General features: G+C 41.0%; 1 protein-coding gene across 1 annotated transcript; it reads right to left on the bottom strand.

Moving 5' to 3' along the window:
- Window positions 1-10517: 10517 nt before the first annotated feature.
- On the bottom strand, window positions 10518-16443 carry nr4a2a (nuclear receptor subfamily 4, group A, member 2a). The gene is made up of 8 exons (XM_080456795.1): window positions 16320-16443; window positions 15695-15796; window positions 14598-15478; window positions 13605-13734; window positions 12879-13042; window positions 12312-12514; window positions 11974-12152; window positions 10518-11807 (listed from the first exon to the last, which is right to left on the bottom strand). Exons 3-8 carry the CDS (start codon window positions 15474-15476, stop codon window positions 11551-11553), a joined length of 1812 nt encoding a protein of 603 aa, XP_080312921.1. The 5' UTR covers window positions 15477-15478; window positions 15695-15796; window positions 16320-16443; the 3' UTR covers window positions 10518-11550.
- Window positions 16444-16672: the final 229 nt, after the last annotated feature.

Raw genomic sequence — 16672 nt, forward strand, 5'->3', positions numbered from 1 at the left:
GAAGAATATCTCCAGCTTCCAGTCCATATTTCTCAAGTGCTTGCAGGATGACTAGGTTGGATGACCTTGATTCCTCACACAGATGAATGTCTTTGAACTCTCCTCCTTCCCCCTTTTTCTCAGGGAACTCCGTCATGAAGAACAAAGATAAGGAAGTTCTCATATCTTTCTGTACCCCTTTCGTGTTAAATATCTACACCCCTCCCCCCCCTCCCAGCGTACCCCCTTTTCACATGTTTGATATTTCACATTTCCTTGGTGTATACACACACACACACACACACACACACACACACACACACACACACACACACACACACACACACACACACACCTTCATCCTAGCTTTCAACCATATTCCGTTGTTCACATTACAGCTTAAAGCATTTGACAATCAATCACCTTGTGCCAGCCTCATGGTGGTACCTTTATATCTCTATACTTGCATTAAGGAAATGGGTCAATATATAGACTGTGTGTGTGTGTGTGTGTGTGTGTGTGTGTGTGTGTGTGTGTGCGTGTGCGTGCGTGCGTGCGTGCGTGCGTGCGTGCGTGCGTGCGTGCGTGCGTGCGTGCGTGCGTGCGTGCGTGCGTGCGTGTGTGCTAGCACATACGAAAGAAAGGAGGGCTTGAGCGGGGGCTGAGTAGATCTGGAGGGTTGGCAGGTGCGTTATTGCGGCAGGGCTCTGCCTAGCTTGACATGTGTGTGTGTCCCTAATCTCTCGTTGATATGACATAGCTGTGTGGGATCTCTCCTGTCTGCTCTGACACATGCAACGCACACACATGCACACAACCCCCCCACCCCTGTCTAACGCACCCACATATTATTTACACAAACACACACAACCACACGCACACACCTTCTGCTCCTTTCTCGACCAACAGCCCCCCCCCCCCCTATGCTATGGGGACTCTCACCAAGGGTCGCCCACTGAGGATCAGACAGAACTGGAACAGGAGCTGAGCCCTGCACCCGTTTGGCATCATCTACTGTAGACGTGAACCTGGAGCCCGTAAAGGGAACTGTGCATCCATTGCAGCACGCATCGCAGTTGTGTTTGCATAACAATCGCACTCTTCAAACATGCACCTTTGTGCATTCATGCACACACATACAGTACATATAGGCCGACACACAATGGCAGGATCACATCAGTCAGACAGACAGACATGTAGACTACATGTATTCATGTATGATTTTTTAAAAGTTATTTAATTTCAAGCCTGTTTACCTCCAACCACATTCATCGCTGAGAAGGTTAGCGGTGAAATGTATTGTGTGGTTGTACGTTTTTGCTCAAGACATTTGGCCTGGGCTTCTGTGGGATGAATTACCTTCAAACCATGCCCTTTGACCTTTTGATCCTGACTTGACCTGTACTGGAACTTAGCTGCTTGTAAAACTCAGTGGCATACTGTAATAATAATGAATTGCATTTATATGGCGCTTTTCTAAGTACTCAAACTTACTCAAAGCGCTTTACAATGGTTCATTCATTCATACAGGGGGGGGCATTGGGAGGTGGAGCGGCGAACAGTCGACGCCAGCGTCCCCACTTTTCCCACATTCACACACCAATGGTGGCAAGCTAGCGCCGACCGAATCATTGGAGGCAATGTAGGGTTCAGTGTCTTGCCCAAGGACACTTCGACATGTGGACAGGAGGAGTTGGGATTCGAACCGCCGACCCACGGATCAATGGACGACCTGCTCTACCTCCTGAGCCACAGCCGCCCTAACATACATACTGTATGTATGTGCTGCGGTTAATACTACGTACTGTACAGCTATACTGTACCACACATGGGCCATAATAGACTACAGCTGCCCAGGGTTTGTTTTATTATCTAATGGATGACATAAGAAGGAGGCCATTGCTTTGGTGACACGTTGGTTATAATTGGTTTTCTGCTTGAACTTTCAAAACATGTCATGTCAAAGCAACCAGAATGCATCCCCTGTTGTCTTAGATTTTTTGTGTTTGAGTTTTTTTTTTTTTTTGTGTCAGAGATGTGTTTAAGGTGTGATTTTGCATTTGGACAAGTAAAGAATAAATATTTCAGGTGTATTGTGATAACTAGAATATTGCTTCCATTTAAGCCATTCAATCCGGGAACGCATCTGTGTTATTTTAGATTTATTTGACTATTCAAAAATAGCAGATATACAAGCTCATAGCGCGTCACCAAGTGCCACGCAATGAGCTTGTAGATCTGCTATTTTTTTTAAATCATGAACATTTGTGCAAATCTTTGAATATATATATATACATTTTTAACTAAAATCTTTGCTTCTGGGGGTCCCTGGAACAAAATATTTTGAGATGGGGGGTCCACGGACAAATACATATCATTTTGGGTGGTCCTTAGCTTGAAAAGGTTTGAGAACCACTGATATTATAGCAACATCTGTTTTTTTTTCCCAAAAGAAATGTTCAGATTTAAAAGACATTTGAAGAATCCAAAGAAGCAAAGATTCAAGTTAAAAATGTTTGCTTTAAAAATACACATTTCACGATTTTTCAAAAAAATAGCTTGTAGATCTGCTATTTTTGAATAGTCTAAAGTATAAAATAATGTTTATAGATAAGAAATCTAAAATGGCACAGCTATGCGTTCCTGGATTGAATGGGTTAATGCTGAAAAGACTGCATTTATGTAACCATTTTCTATTCATAACCACTCACAGCCCTTTACAATGTATGCCTCACATTCACACAGCTATGCGAGGCTGCTCATTGAGAGCAGTTAGGGGTTCATTGTTTCGAAGTGTCTTTGAGCAAGACACTTCGAAGCAATGCCAGGAGGTGCCGGTATCAAACCGAGAAGCTTCCTATTTCCAGAAGACTGCTCTACTTCTATATAGCCACTGCGACCTTGATAAAGGTCAGCAAAGTTTGTGTACACATGTACATGTACAGTATTACATTAACTTGGCCCGGACGGTTGACGTAACCGTCTGGGCACCTAGGCTGGTAATCCAGCCTGACAGTGTGTCGCAAGTTCGACTCTCGATCCCGACAGCCTTTGCTGCGTGTCACCCCCCCCCCATCTCTCTCCCCATTTCCTGTCAGTCTACTTTCCTATCAATAAAGGCAGAAAAAGCCCCAAAATATATATATGTATATTAAAAAAAGCAAAAAAAGCAGAGGAACTGATGAGAAGCAAAGAATGAACGACCGCACAGGATCTACGGCACTTAATTTGTATTTACCCAGGGTAGTAGCTTTCCAGCAAAGCCCTGCACATAGACACACATTAACCCACTCGATTGCATGAGTGTAATTTTAGATTTTATAGCTATAACCATTATTATATAAATTGTCTATTTAGAAATTGCAGATATACAAAGCAAATCTTTGAAAACAACATTTTAACTCAAGTCTTTGCTTCTGGGGGGGTCCCTGGAACAACATATTTTGATGGGGGTCGGCGGCCAAAAACATATAATTTTGGTTTTAACAAAATATATATATTCAAAGATTTGCACACATTTTCACGATTTTTCAAAAATAGCAGATCTACAAGCTCATAGTGTGTATGAGCTTGTATAGCTGCTATTTTTGAATAGCCAAAGAAATAAATAAAAAATTACACAGATACTTTCCCGGTCTTAATGGGTTAAAACCTGGGAGCTGATCAGTAAAGCCACATAGTCTTATACTGTTGGCCACTGAGCAGCTCCACTGGAGCAGTTGGGGGTTCGGTGCCTTGCTCAAGGGCTTATCAGCAGTGTTGAGGGAGGGGTGAGTGGTGGTCATTCACTTCCCTACCCAGATTTATCCTGCCGGTCCGGGGAATCGAACAGGGAACCTTCTGGCAACAAGTGAGCTCCTCTAACCTTTAGGCCACCGCTGACCAATATAGGTAGGTATGACAGGTTTTTGACATCTATACTGCCCACACGTACCGTATGCATGCACACGCATACGCCCCGCGATATATCGCGATACGTTTTCGTGACGATATGTATCGTTTTGGGGGGAAAAAAATATTGTTTTTTTTTGTGTTTTTTTTACAATAAGAATCAGGCATGCAAAAGCCCCGAGGTGAAAAGGGTGACAACATGTTGTTTTTTTTTCGGGTCAGGTGTCACACTATTGCCCTATTTGGATTCAAAACGGCTATTGTAGCAGGATTCTTGCTGGAACTGAGCCAATGCATCTGAGCATGTTGACATTTTGCATCATCAGAGGCAGGGATACTGTAGTTTGCCGTTGTGCATTCAATCAAATTGTCACCATGTGAGGTGTAAACGAGGGAGAGGTGTTTTTAAAACATTTTATGTCACAAGCAGGCCATGGAACCGTTTAGTTTATATCTCCTTCAAAATGAATAATGTAGCAATTTTATGAACTAATGCCATCTATATGATATATTAGTTGGAATATTGCTTGATACCATTGTAGATTAAAGGATTAGACACCACTTCCTCTGTGATACTTCATGTCTTACTCATCATAAACGTGTTCCCTAATCTGTGTCTAGTTTTTTCCCCCTCAATCTCCTCTGGCCTCACCCTAGAGACGTAATGCATCATTTGAAGCTCATGCAATTCACTGCTTCCCAAGCCAATGGCTTCTACCAGCCAGATTGAGGCATTTTTCACCACTTAGAAACATACACTCTGTGTCCAATCCCTTCGTCCCTTAATATGTCCTCTATTACCATCAGGCATTTATGCCTGTTTTTTTCTACTTCAGTAACCACTGAGCACTGGCTTCATTAAAACTAATTGAATCGGAAACATGTCTGCCCTAGGAAACATTAACTCTTTCTATAAAGGAAATTTCCGATTCCGTTCTGTCAATAAGGTCAAAGGACTCTGCTCATGTGTTCAATATTGATGCATGCTATACCCATAAACCTCTAAACTGGGCGGGTATTTCACTGGCTCGCACAGATTGTTCTTACCAAAGTACAATCTGCAGTGGTTTCTGGTGATGGTTTAAGAATCGCCTCAATGTTTACAGCTTTATGTTAAGACGTGCGCAGACACAGCTTCCTTCCAGTGGAAGGACCTGTCGATTTCATTGCATTATTAATTTCTTGAAGTTAGCACAACTGAGCCCTGGTAACAAGCATGGCATTAATGGATTTTGCTTTGCTGACCACACTTGAGACAATAATTTGATTGACATCCATTAGAAATCAATGTGCAATAACAGACTTTCCATAGCTGTTTAATACAAAGTAAATATGTATGAGTGATCTGACGTGGCGTCAGGTCGAGTCAATCCCCTTTGAAAGGATCTTTGCAAATGATTAACCTCATTTTGCTTGTGCTGTCCGGGTTGGTAATGGCCATTAGAGCTAAGAAGGAGTGAGGCCTTTGATTTTTGGCTCCTCATCATTCACAGCTTGTCGCATCCCTTCATCCTTCATACATGGCTGCTGAATTGATTGTCTGTTTAGTGCTATGAATGATAAAGCTGCTCTGGGGCCACCGGCTGCTGCAGACAGACAGACAGACAGACAGACAGACAGACAGACAGACAGACTGACTGACTGACTGACTGACTGACTGACTGACTGACTGACTGACTGACTGACTGACTGACTGACTGACTGACTTCGCTATCAAAAATTAGGCCTTTTTTATTCAACCTATTACCAAAGGTTAAATCAGATGAGTTACAGTAATAGAATCAGAGAGGGTGGCACAATGGTGAGCATATCTCTGCCAGGTAATCTCTGACGTCATCGATATGACATCATATTTACGTCCAAAGATGGAGCAGTGGATCGGGGGACGGTGGATCTGATTTTATGAATCTGAAATATTCAACACACACACAAAAAAGAATATTCACAATATGTGAAAATGGACTACTAGCAGTGTGCACAAGAAATGTGCCCCAGTGGTTTGTGAGATTAGCCGCGGACAGACGCACCGTGCATAGGGGTGAAAACGTAATCTCCCCCGTTGCCTTCGGCCTGGTGGAGAACCGGGCTATGGACGCTCTTAATCTAAGGTGCAATCAAACTCCTCATTCAACTCATTATTCTTGTTTGTTCCTTGTTGGAGCTACTAGGACCCATGGGGTTCACAAGTTGTGTAACAGATTCAGGCGGCAGTCTTGTTTTAGTGACCTATATGTTTCCAAAACAGCAGAAATATGAAGGGAACAAATACCAAAGAGGAGTGCAACGTGGGCTTGATGAGGAATACAGGGCAGTGTAAAGTAACAGAATTGCTGAGGGTATTAGAGGAACACTAACTAAACAAATTACACAAGACAACTGTGAGACGATGATAATTCTGTCAAACAGCAGAGTGTGATGCCTTTTGAGAGTCTAGGGAATTACATGATACATCTTCAGGAGACGTGAAAATGTTTGGAAAGAAATAAGGAACATATTGAAACTACATATACTGTAGGTCTATTTCAGGTGTATACTCTGACAGCCGTAACTTATAATGAGATTTAAATGACTCAAATAAGTTCATGTGATAAGAATAATAAAATAATGTTTTTAATGGCATCATTTATAAGACAAATGACAGAAAAAAGTATTAGTCTTCATCCTTTCAATGGTTCTTTTAACCAAAAAGAAAAAGATAATTTGAATGAATTTATTTCCACAGCCAATGTCCTGTATTTCTTCCATATGTTATTGTACGTTCATGTATGTTGAAGATTCTTCTCTGTTTTCAGGTCTTTGCTGCTTTGATGAAGAGATGCCAAAAAAACATTTTTGCCTTCACCTACTCAGTCTGATGCATAACTACAATAATAATGACATTAGTAGCAGTAGCAGTTTTCCTCCTCTCTAAATGCGTGCCAAGTCTTCATTCAGTGTAAAAGAAAAAGGTCACATGTCCTGCCACCATGGGAATCATATGAAGTGAAAGTGTGGCCTTGTCCTGGGTTTCCCAGCATGGCTCATTCACAGTCTTTCAACCCACAGTTGACTCGGGGTCAACACTGTCAGCATAAGAATCTGTGTGAGAATGGATAGACTTTTGATAGAGAGCTGATAGATATTACAAATGGGGGGAGGGTGTAATGACCTTGGTCATTGTTTGATGGCCCAGGTCTTCTTACAAATTTTGCTGAAATGAATAGTTTTGCGTACCTATACAGCTTACCAACGACGACAGTACACTCCACCATCAACCAGCATGCCAAGCAATACTGTACATGCAAGCCTGTTAAGTTGCATCACAAACTTTGTAAGAAATGCTGCGGAGTGCAGCTGCATGTGCATACACTCAGAGTAAAAAGAAAAAACTGGATTTTGCTGTGCATCCATGAAGTTTATTGTGAGGTTTGCATGCATGCGTATGTATCAGTGTCTTTGTGTGTGTGTGTGTGTGTGTGTGTGTGTGTGTGTGTGTGTGTGTGTGTGTGTGTGTGTGTGTGTGTGTGTCTGTGTGTGTGTGTGTGTGTGTGTGTGTGTGTGTGTGTGTGTGTGTGTGTGTGTGTGTGTGTGTGTGTGTGTGCGCGTGTGTGTGTGTGTGTGTGTGTGTGTGTGTCCGTCCGCACGTGCCTGCATTCATATTAATCCGTGGGTGTGCTTGCATGGGCATGTATATGTCCGGGCGTGTAGGATATGCATATCTAATGGTTTCACTGTAGTTGTGAGCTACCTTATAATTTTGAGCTTTTTGCTCTAACTGCACAGGCAATTACAGCACAGTAAATCTTCTCTGTTCTTCTTACAGGGGCTGGCACATATACAGTATAGCTGCATCTACATGCTGGATTATTTCATGTTTATTTCTCTATTATGGTATAGCCAGAGACCATACCGATTGCAAAGCATTTATTTTATTTATTTGACTTACTTGTGCTGACATATTGTAAAACTTTCTGCTAATGTCAAGTGTGTGAGAACTAAGTTACCCAAGGTTTTTTTTAGGAATTTTAAATAAAAATGCTTTAGTACATAGCCCATATGGCATGTACACATAGCCTATCATGCACAAACACTGATAGAAATATTTGCTACATGTGTCATATTTTATTGTGAAGAGACAGACAAATTCAAAACCTAAATGGTTTGAGTCAGTAGAATGAACTTTGACATTGCAAAGCACCCTTACAACAAATCTGCTAAATGTCAGCAAACCGGTTATGAATGTGATCCCAATTTGTCTTGGAATTAGTACTTTGCAGTGAAGATCTAATTATTTAGACAATTTATAGCCTTCTGCTAATATCTCTCAAGAGAAGCTGTTCCCTTCATCTTGATCATGTAATAAATTTGGAATCACAGTAGATAAGTCCCAGACATAGCCTCAGAGCCTGGCGTCACGTTTCTTTCCGGATCCAGTAATGGAAAGCAACTATGACAGCGGTAGTAGGCCTACTACTTTTTCCTTTTTTTCCCCCACAATCAATCCCATATTATTACCCATTAGATTATTAGTAGGCTATGTTTTTTATTTCTTGGTTATTTCTAAAAAGTAAGCTACACAATATGATTTAGTGTGTCACAACATCTATCATTAATTAAAAATTCTGTTTGGAAATACATTTACACCAGTGACCATGGGAGGAAGAGGTAGTCAACTTCTGCTTAGATGTTTCAGCATATTTGACTAATAAAAAAGCTGCAGCTATATGAGACTTCTGCTTCTGCATGAACCATTCTGCAAGCAGTAGCCAGGTGTCTCTGTGAGAAGCGATTTGAGGTTTTGTAATTTTATTAGGGTATTTCAGTAGCCTAACACAGTGGTTCTCAACCTGTGGGTCAGGGGGGGTCCCCATATGACAGTAAAGTGACAATTTAAGGACTTTTTAATACCTAAAGAAAAAGAAAGGAAGAAAATAAATGAAATGAAAAAAGACCATTGCTGCATCAAACGTGATCATTAAACTATACTATAAAACATAAAACTATGAGAAAATAGGAGATCTACAAGCTCACAACGCCTCCCTATGCAAGGTGTTGTGAGCTTGTAGATCTGTTATTTTCAGTTTTTCACAATATTTATCTGTGGAACGAGTCAAACAAAATCGAATGCCTCTACATTCCAAGTGCTTATCATGGTGGTGGCAGGGTCCCCAGTTCAAATATGATTATTTTGGGAGGTCCCCAGTTCAAATATGATTATTTTGGGGGGTCACGGCCTGAAAAGGTTGAGAACCACTGGCCTAACAGGCTTGAACCGCAAGACAAGTGAATATTTCCAACGCTTTAAACGGCATCTTCACGATCGTCTTTGAGACTTGCAGAGATGCAAATCCACTGTGACATTTCCACACCTATCTGAACACCTGCTACAAATCAAATCAGCGTGAGGTCTTCTTAATGACTAACGGCAGACCATAAACTTGTTTAAGTATCCTAAATTAAACTCGCTGAACATTAAATGTTGCATGGTGATATAGCTGCACAACCCTCATTCGGATTATGTGATGTTATTTGGAATATTGTTACAGTCTCTATATAAAGTGTTTGTTAATTGTAGCCTACACCGCAGCCTGTCCTCAACCAAACTGTCGGCAAATAAACCGTTTGTCTTAAATTTGGCGAGGATATTAGCCCATGCGATGATATGTAATCTGTCTATTTGCATATCATGCATGAGATTTAACAAAATAATTTAAAATCAGAAATGATTTGGGCTATAGGCTTCATCATGGAGAATCAACAAAAGCTTTAAAAAAATGTAATAAAATGAACACTACATTTTTATTGTTCTTTGACCATTCTCGCAAAATAAAAGATCCCCCCCGCAATAATCCAAACTTTTCATTCACTTTACTTATCGCATATCATCACAATTATTATTATATATTTTTTAATCTATCGAGTTTTGTTTATCAATTGAAAACTATATTGGAACCAACAACATTCCAATTTAGTCGTATAAAATTAGGCCTAATAGCCCTTACATTACAGAGTGCATTTAGGCTATTTCTGTAAAAATCTGGAGTATAGTCTATTAATGAGGACCTTATTACAGCCTATTGTTACATATCCTTAAGGGACGATATTGGCAAATGTGTTGTTGGTATAGCCTACTCATTGTCTCCATGTTCCCATAACTAGTTCATGAACGAGAGTGATACTGGGTTGAAAGTCCAGTCAATAGGCCCAAGAGAAATTCTCCACGAGTGCAATGAACGAATCCTGAAGCAAAAAAGGAAGATAATTTGAACTTGAAAATGGTCTAAAATTGCTGCCATCGATTGCAGCTATTTATTTATTTTAGGTTGAAATTATTATATTTTTTATTAGGGCCTTCTATATTTATTTATGTTGTAGGGGGGATTATCAAAGCATTTGGCTTTGTGCAACGGCCCACTTCATTACCTTAAAACGCTGACCCACAGTACTATTAAATAAATGAAAATTAGTCATGAAACTGGGAAAACAATTTAATTCCTCTTTGTTGTGCTTAAACTGCCCATGTTTCCATTAAGAACCCCTGAATTTAAAGGATTAAATCAGTTAGGATAAATCGTTTTTCAGGGACATTATAATTTTTAAAGTTTTATTTGTAAACATTAAATATTTCCTTCTCTCTAAACTTTTTGAATATCTGCGCCAAATGCATTGCAATCGTCTCTAAAACACATCCATGATTGTAAAGACGTATAGGCCTATACCGCACACTCATGAACCTTGGATATGATTTCTTTTTTTAATTTTCAAACGTGTTAAATCATAACTACCTAGACGTCTATAAGACATAAAACATAGACAACGTGCTCAGCATGAATTTGGATGGTTGGAAATCGTTTAAATTGCACCATGCTTAATGTAGCTTTTGGCAATATAAATAATAAATATATAGAAACGTTTATATTCAACAGCAACAATACTTACAACACATACAAACAAGGAATGTCTGACAGTTTTACAAACACCATGGGTCCCTCATTTTCTATACAGATGGAGATACTTTTCCACATAATGCTTCATACATAAAAGGTGTGCCAGTACTACGAATCTGTATCAAATCTATCAGACTACATAGTGTCCGGTATATAATGTATATAGACATCACCTTAGCAAGTGCCTATAGAACCTATACAACATGCGTTGTCTTTTCTGGATACTTTCAAACCTCGAGATCCTGACACATCACATAGGCACGAGTCATAAAAGAAAAAAAAATCCAATATTTTCATTATAACAAACTTTATACACGTTATAAATCGATGCATTTGACGCACCACATAATCTATCATAATATACAGTGTGTGTGTGTGTATATATAAATGGAATATATTACAACTGAGTATGCTTAATCAATGGAGATGATGTTAAATAAACAGTAAGTGATAATAATTGCAAGACCGAATTAATTATGTTGACAAAATGTCCATTGGAGAGAAGTATCCCCATGCATGGGGATTCGTTCATTTGGCACTCACAATAATTTCAAGGAATTACAGAAAAATATTAAAACAAGGACTCAGTTTCTTCTCTTTTCCTTTTCACTGCTCCTTAATCCTAATGGGTGCTGTTGTTTTATTTGCCTACTGAACTTGCAAATATTCATAAATAATATGGTAAAAATCTGTCAGGCTGACTCAAACAGTCTTTGGAAGTTCTTTGAGGTCTCGCCAAAAAGCCAACGTCAACTTAAAAAGGTAGAGTGTCGAGGAAAAGTTTGTCGATTATTGCTGGCGGAGGGACTAAGTCTTCTAGTTTTAAGTAAAAGATACGCTGCAGACCTTGCGTACATAGTGTGCGAAGTTCAGGGAGCTTTCCCAAAAGTTTTGACAGGTAGTTTGGACGATTCAATCCACCGCCATTGAATGTCACTTGGTCTTTGAGGCAGTTGACTATCTTGTTTTGAAGATCCTCGACCCTCTTGGGTTCCTTAAGCCCGTGTCGCTCTGAAATGTTAACATATACGAAAACAAAAACTGAGTCAATTTTCCGAGAAATTAAGTCTAAAAGTATATGCTCATAGCGGGGAGTAGCCTATAGCCTATAAATGGTCTATATATGGTGTGTGTTAGCTGTTAGGGGACAGATTGGCAAAGAAATGCGGCCACCCACCTGTTACCATGGCCAGAGCTGCGATGCAGGAGAACGCTGAGATGTCAATATTCATGCTCTGTAGGTTAGAAGAAAACTCCGCGATAGCGTCTATCCACTCCCCAAATCCACGCACGCACTGGAGCCTGTGCAGGACCACTCCATTACAAAAAATAAGTTTGCCTTCCACGGGGTTGGACCTGCAATTAATAACAAAGTGCCATTAATTAACTTGAGCAATAAATGGGGGATTTAAGGGGCTCCTAATTATTGGGTAGCTAATAAAAGCCAAGGCAGTGAAGCATGAAGGGGGCTGATGTTCATTAGAGTCTGGGTTATTTTATAATTACTGAGCTTACCTGTATGCCAGTCGCAGAACAAAAAGCTCAAGGAAGGATGACTCGAAAAGTAGGTCCTGATCTTGTCTCGGCAGGTCAGAGAACCCAGGGATCTTCTCCGCCCAGCCCCTAATAATCTCCATGGAGCCCGTCAGGAGATCGTAGAACTGCTGGATGTGATGAGTATCGTCTCCGGTCATTTGGTAGTCAGGGTTAGCCTGGAACTGGAATTTAATTTAAACAGGGCTTAATGAGGTCCTTTAAAATATATAATCCGTGAAATTGCAATGCCCATTTCCAGGAGGGGGAGTGCTTTTTTACTATTAAATTCATGTCTTCTTTTATTGAGTTCTCCGTTTCAAAGCAATTTACTTAGTAAAATATGCCACCTTAAAAGCCTGGCAAAGTTAAGAATGCAAGGCTGTGAGTTACACAAAACTTTCCAAGCCAATAAATTGTGAGCGGAAAGCGCACATTTCAGCCTAAATCAGAGAGACCAGCGGACCATAGTTACTTCTGTTCTCGCCTACAATAATGACTGTTGAGTTATAACAAGTGTTAAACAGTGTTCAGGGAGAATGATCTTACTCGGGAGTAGTCCAGTGATGACATGGACGGGTTCGAGTCCACATGCGCTCGCACCAGTGCGCTTATCAGGCTCACGGGCGGGGAGGGTGGTGATGGCTCCTGGGGACTTTTGGGCTTGGATGGCAGACGTCCTCTTCGACCTTTTAGATTAGCCGTTCGGACAACTATGTTTAGAGAAACACGACAGTATATTACAGTGGTTTTCAACCCTTTTCTTATCAAGGTCCATTATTTATTCGGCACTTGAGCCACGGACCACCATTTGATGAGATTTTTCCTCTCAGACCCAAAAGTTCGAATTTTCTCCTTGTTTTTTGTCCACAATTCCATGCTGTATTGATGTTGGTTCCATAGGAGAGATAACAGGCCAACGTTGATCAAAATAACAATTATTTAATTAAGTAACGCAGATTAACAATAAAAGCGTAAAATGAAACCAAATGGACCCTTACGGGTCCATTTGGTTTACACATTTACCCTCTCAAGAGTTAAAGATCTATAAGGGTCCATTTGGTTACCAACTCTCCATCATTTAGCTGGGGACCACCTGGAACCCCCTCAAGGACCACTGGTTAAGAACCACTGGTATATTATATAGGCTAGCCTAGATTTAACATGTTCAATCTGATTAAAACAGTATAGGCTCACGCTGGACATTACGCGCGCAGCGCTGAAATATAAGTGCTGATCGAAACGAAGTTGCCATCATAGGCCTGATACACCTACCTTCTTTCACCATTCCAACGACAAGGCACTTCTGGAAACGGCAGTACTGGCAGCGATTTCTTCGGCGTTTGTCAACAGGACAGTTTTTATTCGCTAAACACACATATTTAGCATTCTTCTGAACAGTGCGCTATACAGAGAGGGAGAGAGAAAACATGATTTAAGCATGCAGGCCCATATCAAAGTAGGCCTATATATGTAGAACATGGCCTGTACATTGCTGGACAGCTGATGGAAACATGGAAATATGACCACGATATTATATCTGTCTTATCTCCTGTTTATATGCGCATACGTATAGATATTCAGTAAATACAAATTCGTGGTCATTCATAGTGTATCGGTCCCTCTGAGACTTCTGAACAGTGCGCTATACAGAGAGGGAGAGGGAGAGAGAAAACATGATTTAAGCATGCAGGCCCATATCAAAGTAGGCCTATATATGTAGAACATGGCCTGTACATTGCTGGACAGCTGATGGAAATATGACCACGATATTATATCTGTCTTATCTCCTGTTTATATGCGCATACGTATAGATATTCAGTAAATACAAATTCGTGGTCATTCATAATGTATCGGTCCCTCTGAGACTACCCCTTTAGAAAGGTATAGATTGTGCTTGTCAATCAGGTTTTGATAATAAGTGATAGGCCTATATTCAATTGTTTTATATGTGCACTTGAAACAAATCATTAGTGAACTCGACCACATCGCATTAACTGTGATGTCATCAAATTATAGCCCACGTTTCCTTACATGAACAGCATTTAAAATTCGCTTCATGTGATTGATTAGATCAATTTTGTTTCTTAATATTTATTTATTTATCTTGCGAGACATAGTCACAGTAAAATACTCAGTGGTCATTTATCCACCCTAACGGGTCCATTTGGTTGCATTTGTAGTCTACACTCTTGGAGTTGAATGAACACTAAGGATGTTATTACTTTGTGGGAAAATACACTGATTCATGATTGCTGAAAAGCCCACCTTGAAGAATCCTTTGCAGCCCTCGCAGGTCCTCACTCCATAATGCTGGCACGCCGCGTTGTCTCCACATACCGCACATAGACCCTCGTTTGACGGAGATCCTCGGGACGGGGGCGATGGAACTTGGCTGTCCATCAACTGGTGCCCGTGGCCGAGCTGCAGGGAGTGAGGGAAGGCCAGGCCAGCCTGCTTCCTGATGGCACTGGGCACCACGAAGCTCTGACTGTCCAAGCCTCGGTGCGCGCCCGGGTTGTCGTGGTTCATGGAAACATGCAGCGGGCCGTCGAACCGCATCTGACAGCTCGACACGGGAGTACCGGGAGGGGACTGTTTGAAAGAGAACAGCGAGAGCCTCGACACGGGATTCTTCCGCTGGTCTATCATGTGAGAGGTGGCCGCGACATAGTTCTGGTGGAAACTATGGAGGGAGCCGGGGTCCTCCCACATGTGATTAGGCTGAACTTGGAAGTTTGGTGTGCTTGGTGCGTGAGGCGAGGAGGGTTTGAAATACATAGGCCCAGAATGCGCCATCATTTCCTCCGATTGAGGCGGCAGGTGACTCTGCTGATGGTGGTGATGATAGCTGTGCATCTGGACGTCCTCCACTTTGATAGAGGACTGTTCTCCAGTGTGTGGCATCTGATACAAACAGGGCGGTTTCACGTCGTAATTGGTGGTATAGTTGTCCATGAATGTGCTGAAACTAGGGAGCGAAGTCGTGGCTGTGATCTCAGTGTTGGTCAAGTCCATGCTAAACTTAACAAACTCAGGTGTTAAGAAGTCGCAGCTGTATTCTCCTGCGGTGTGGTAGCTGTAGCTCTGGGAAGCAGGACTAGCTCCTTGGGGTGAAGATCCATACTGAGCCTGAACGCAGGGCATGGCTGCAAAAACAAACACAAAGTATAAATATATAACAATAGCATCAAAAATGATTTCAAGTATAGTGCCAACACAAATGTTCTTATCATTTTACTCTGCACGAGAATGCAGTCTGACATTACTCCACATGTGACGTTTTAAGAAAACATTGAACAGTCAATTAAATACCACAGAATTATACTGCCTTTTGTATTTGTAAATAATGTCCCATAGCCTACCTCAAGTCTTCTGACAGTTTTTCGGTGACACTCGAAATGGGTATGTCAGGAGTTGTGAGGGGGTCAGGATTCAAGAAAACAGCTCTGTTCTGGAATCTTCCCCTAATAAAATAGATAACTTTGACTTTACTGATAAAAAATATTTAATATATCTATATCTATATAGGCCTATATACTGTATATATATATAGATATATAAGGATCATAAACTAAGAGGTTCGCTCAAGTAAGAATAGTAGGTATAATGTGAAGCTTTCACAGTTACGCACGAATAACGCACGTAACCTCACAAGGGTGTTTGATTAAATAAATGCATTAGGCTATCACATAAACACATGTAGTAGTTAAGCAGCACAAAACGTTCTGGTTTGATTTAATAAAAAATATGGATTGCTATATTGAGAATCGACCAACTTCACACAGTCCAACTGTGATTCGTGGCCATGCAGACTCAACTCCCAACAGTTTAAATAACAGGTCACTATATAATTTCCAACACTATAGTAGCCATGCATCCAATAAACTGTAAAGCGCAAAATTAATTAACATGACACGAGTCAAAGCTGGCATAACTAAAACTCAGTCACGGCAATGTTGACAACAAATAAAAATAAACCTTCATTACCTCTTTCACATCAGAAAAGTGGCGTTCAATCCATGCAATAGGCACGCAGGGAGTATTCATCAATTTCTGTAAAAGCTCCAAAACATGAGCGTCGATGCCCAGAAGAATGCCAAGGCAAGCCGTGAGTCTCCAAAGCACTGAGCGCGACACAAGCATCGACTACCCCGTCTGGCCAATGTGGCTTTGTTTATGTGAGCGCTGGGTACCACGGCCCACGTGTTTCACATGTCAACGTCATCTGCGTCGACAGTGACTTGCACCAATCCGTTGTGGGACATGCTCCAGACCAATTTGATCTGTGCTATGTGTTCTGTTGCCTTTCCTACATGGATACTATACCATACATTGGTTTT

This window comes from Gymnoscopelus braueri (assembly GCF_963280865.1).
Source record: "Gymnoscopelus braueri genome assembly, chromosome: 18".
Lineage (NCBI taxonomy): Eukaryota > Metazoa > Chordata > Actinopteri > Myctophiformes > Myctophidae > Gymnoscopelus > Gymnoscopelus braueri.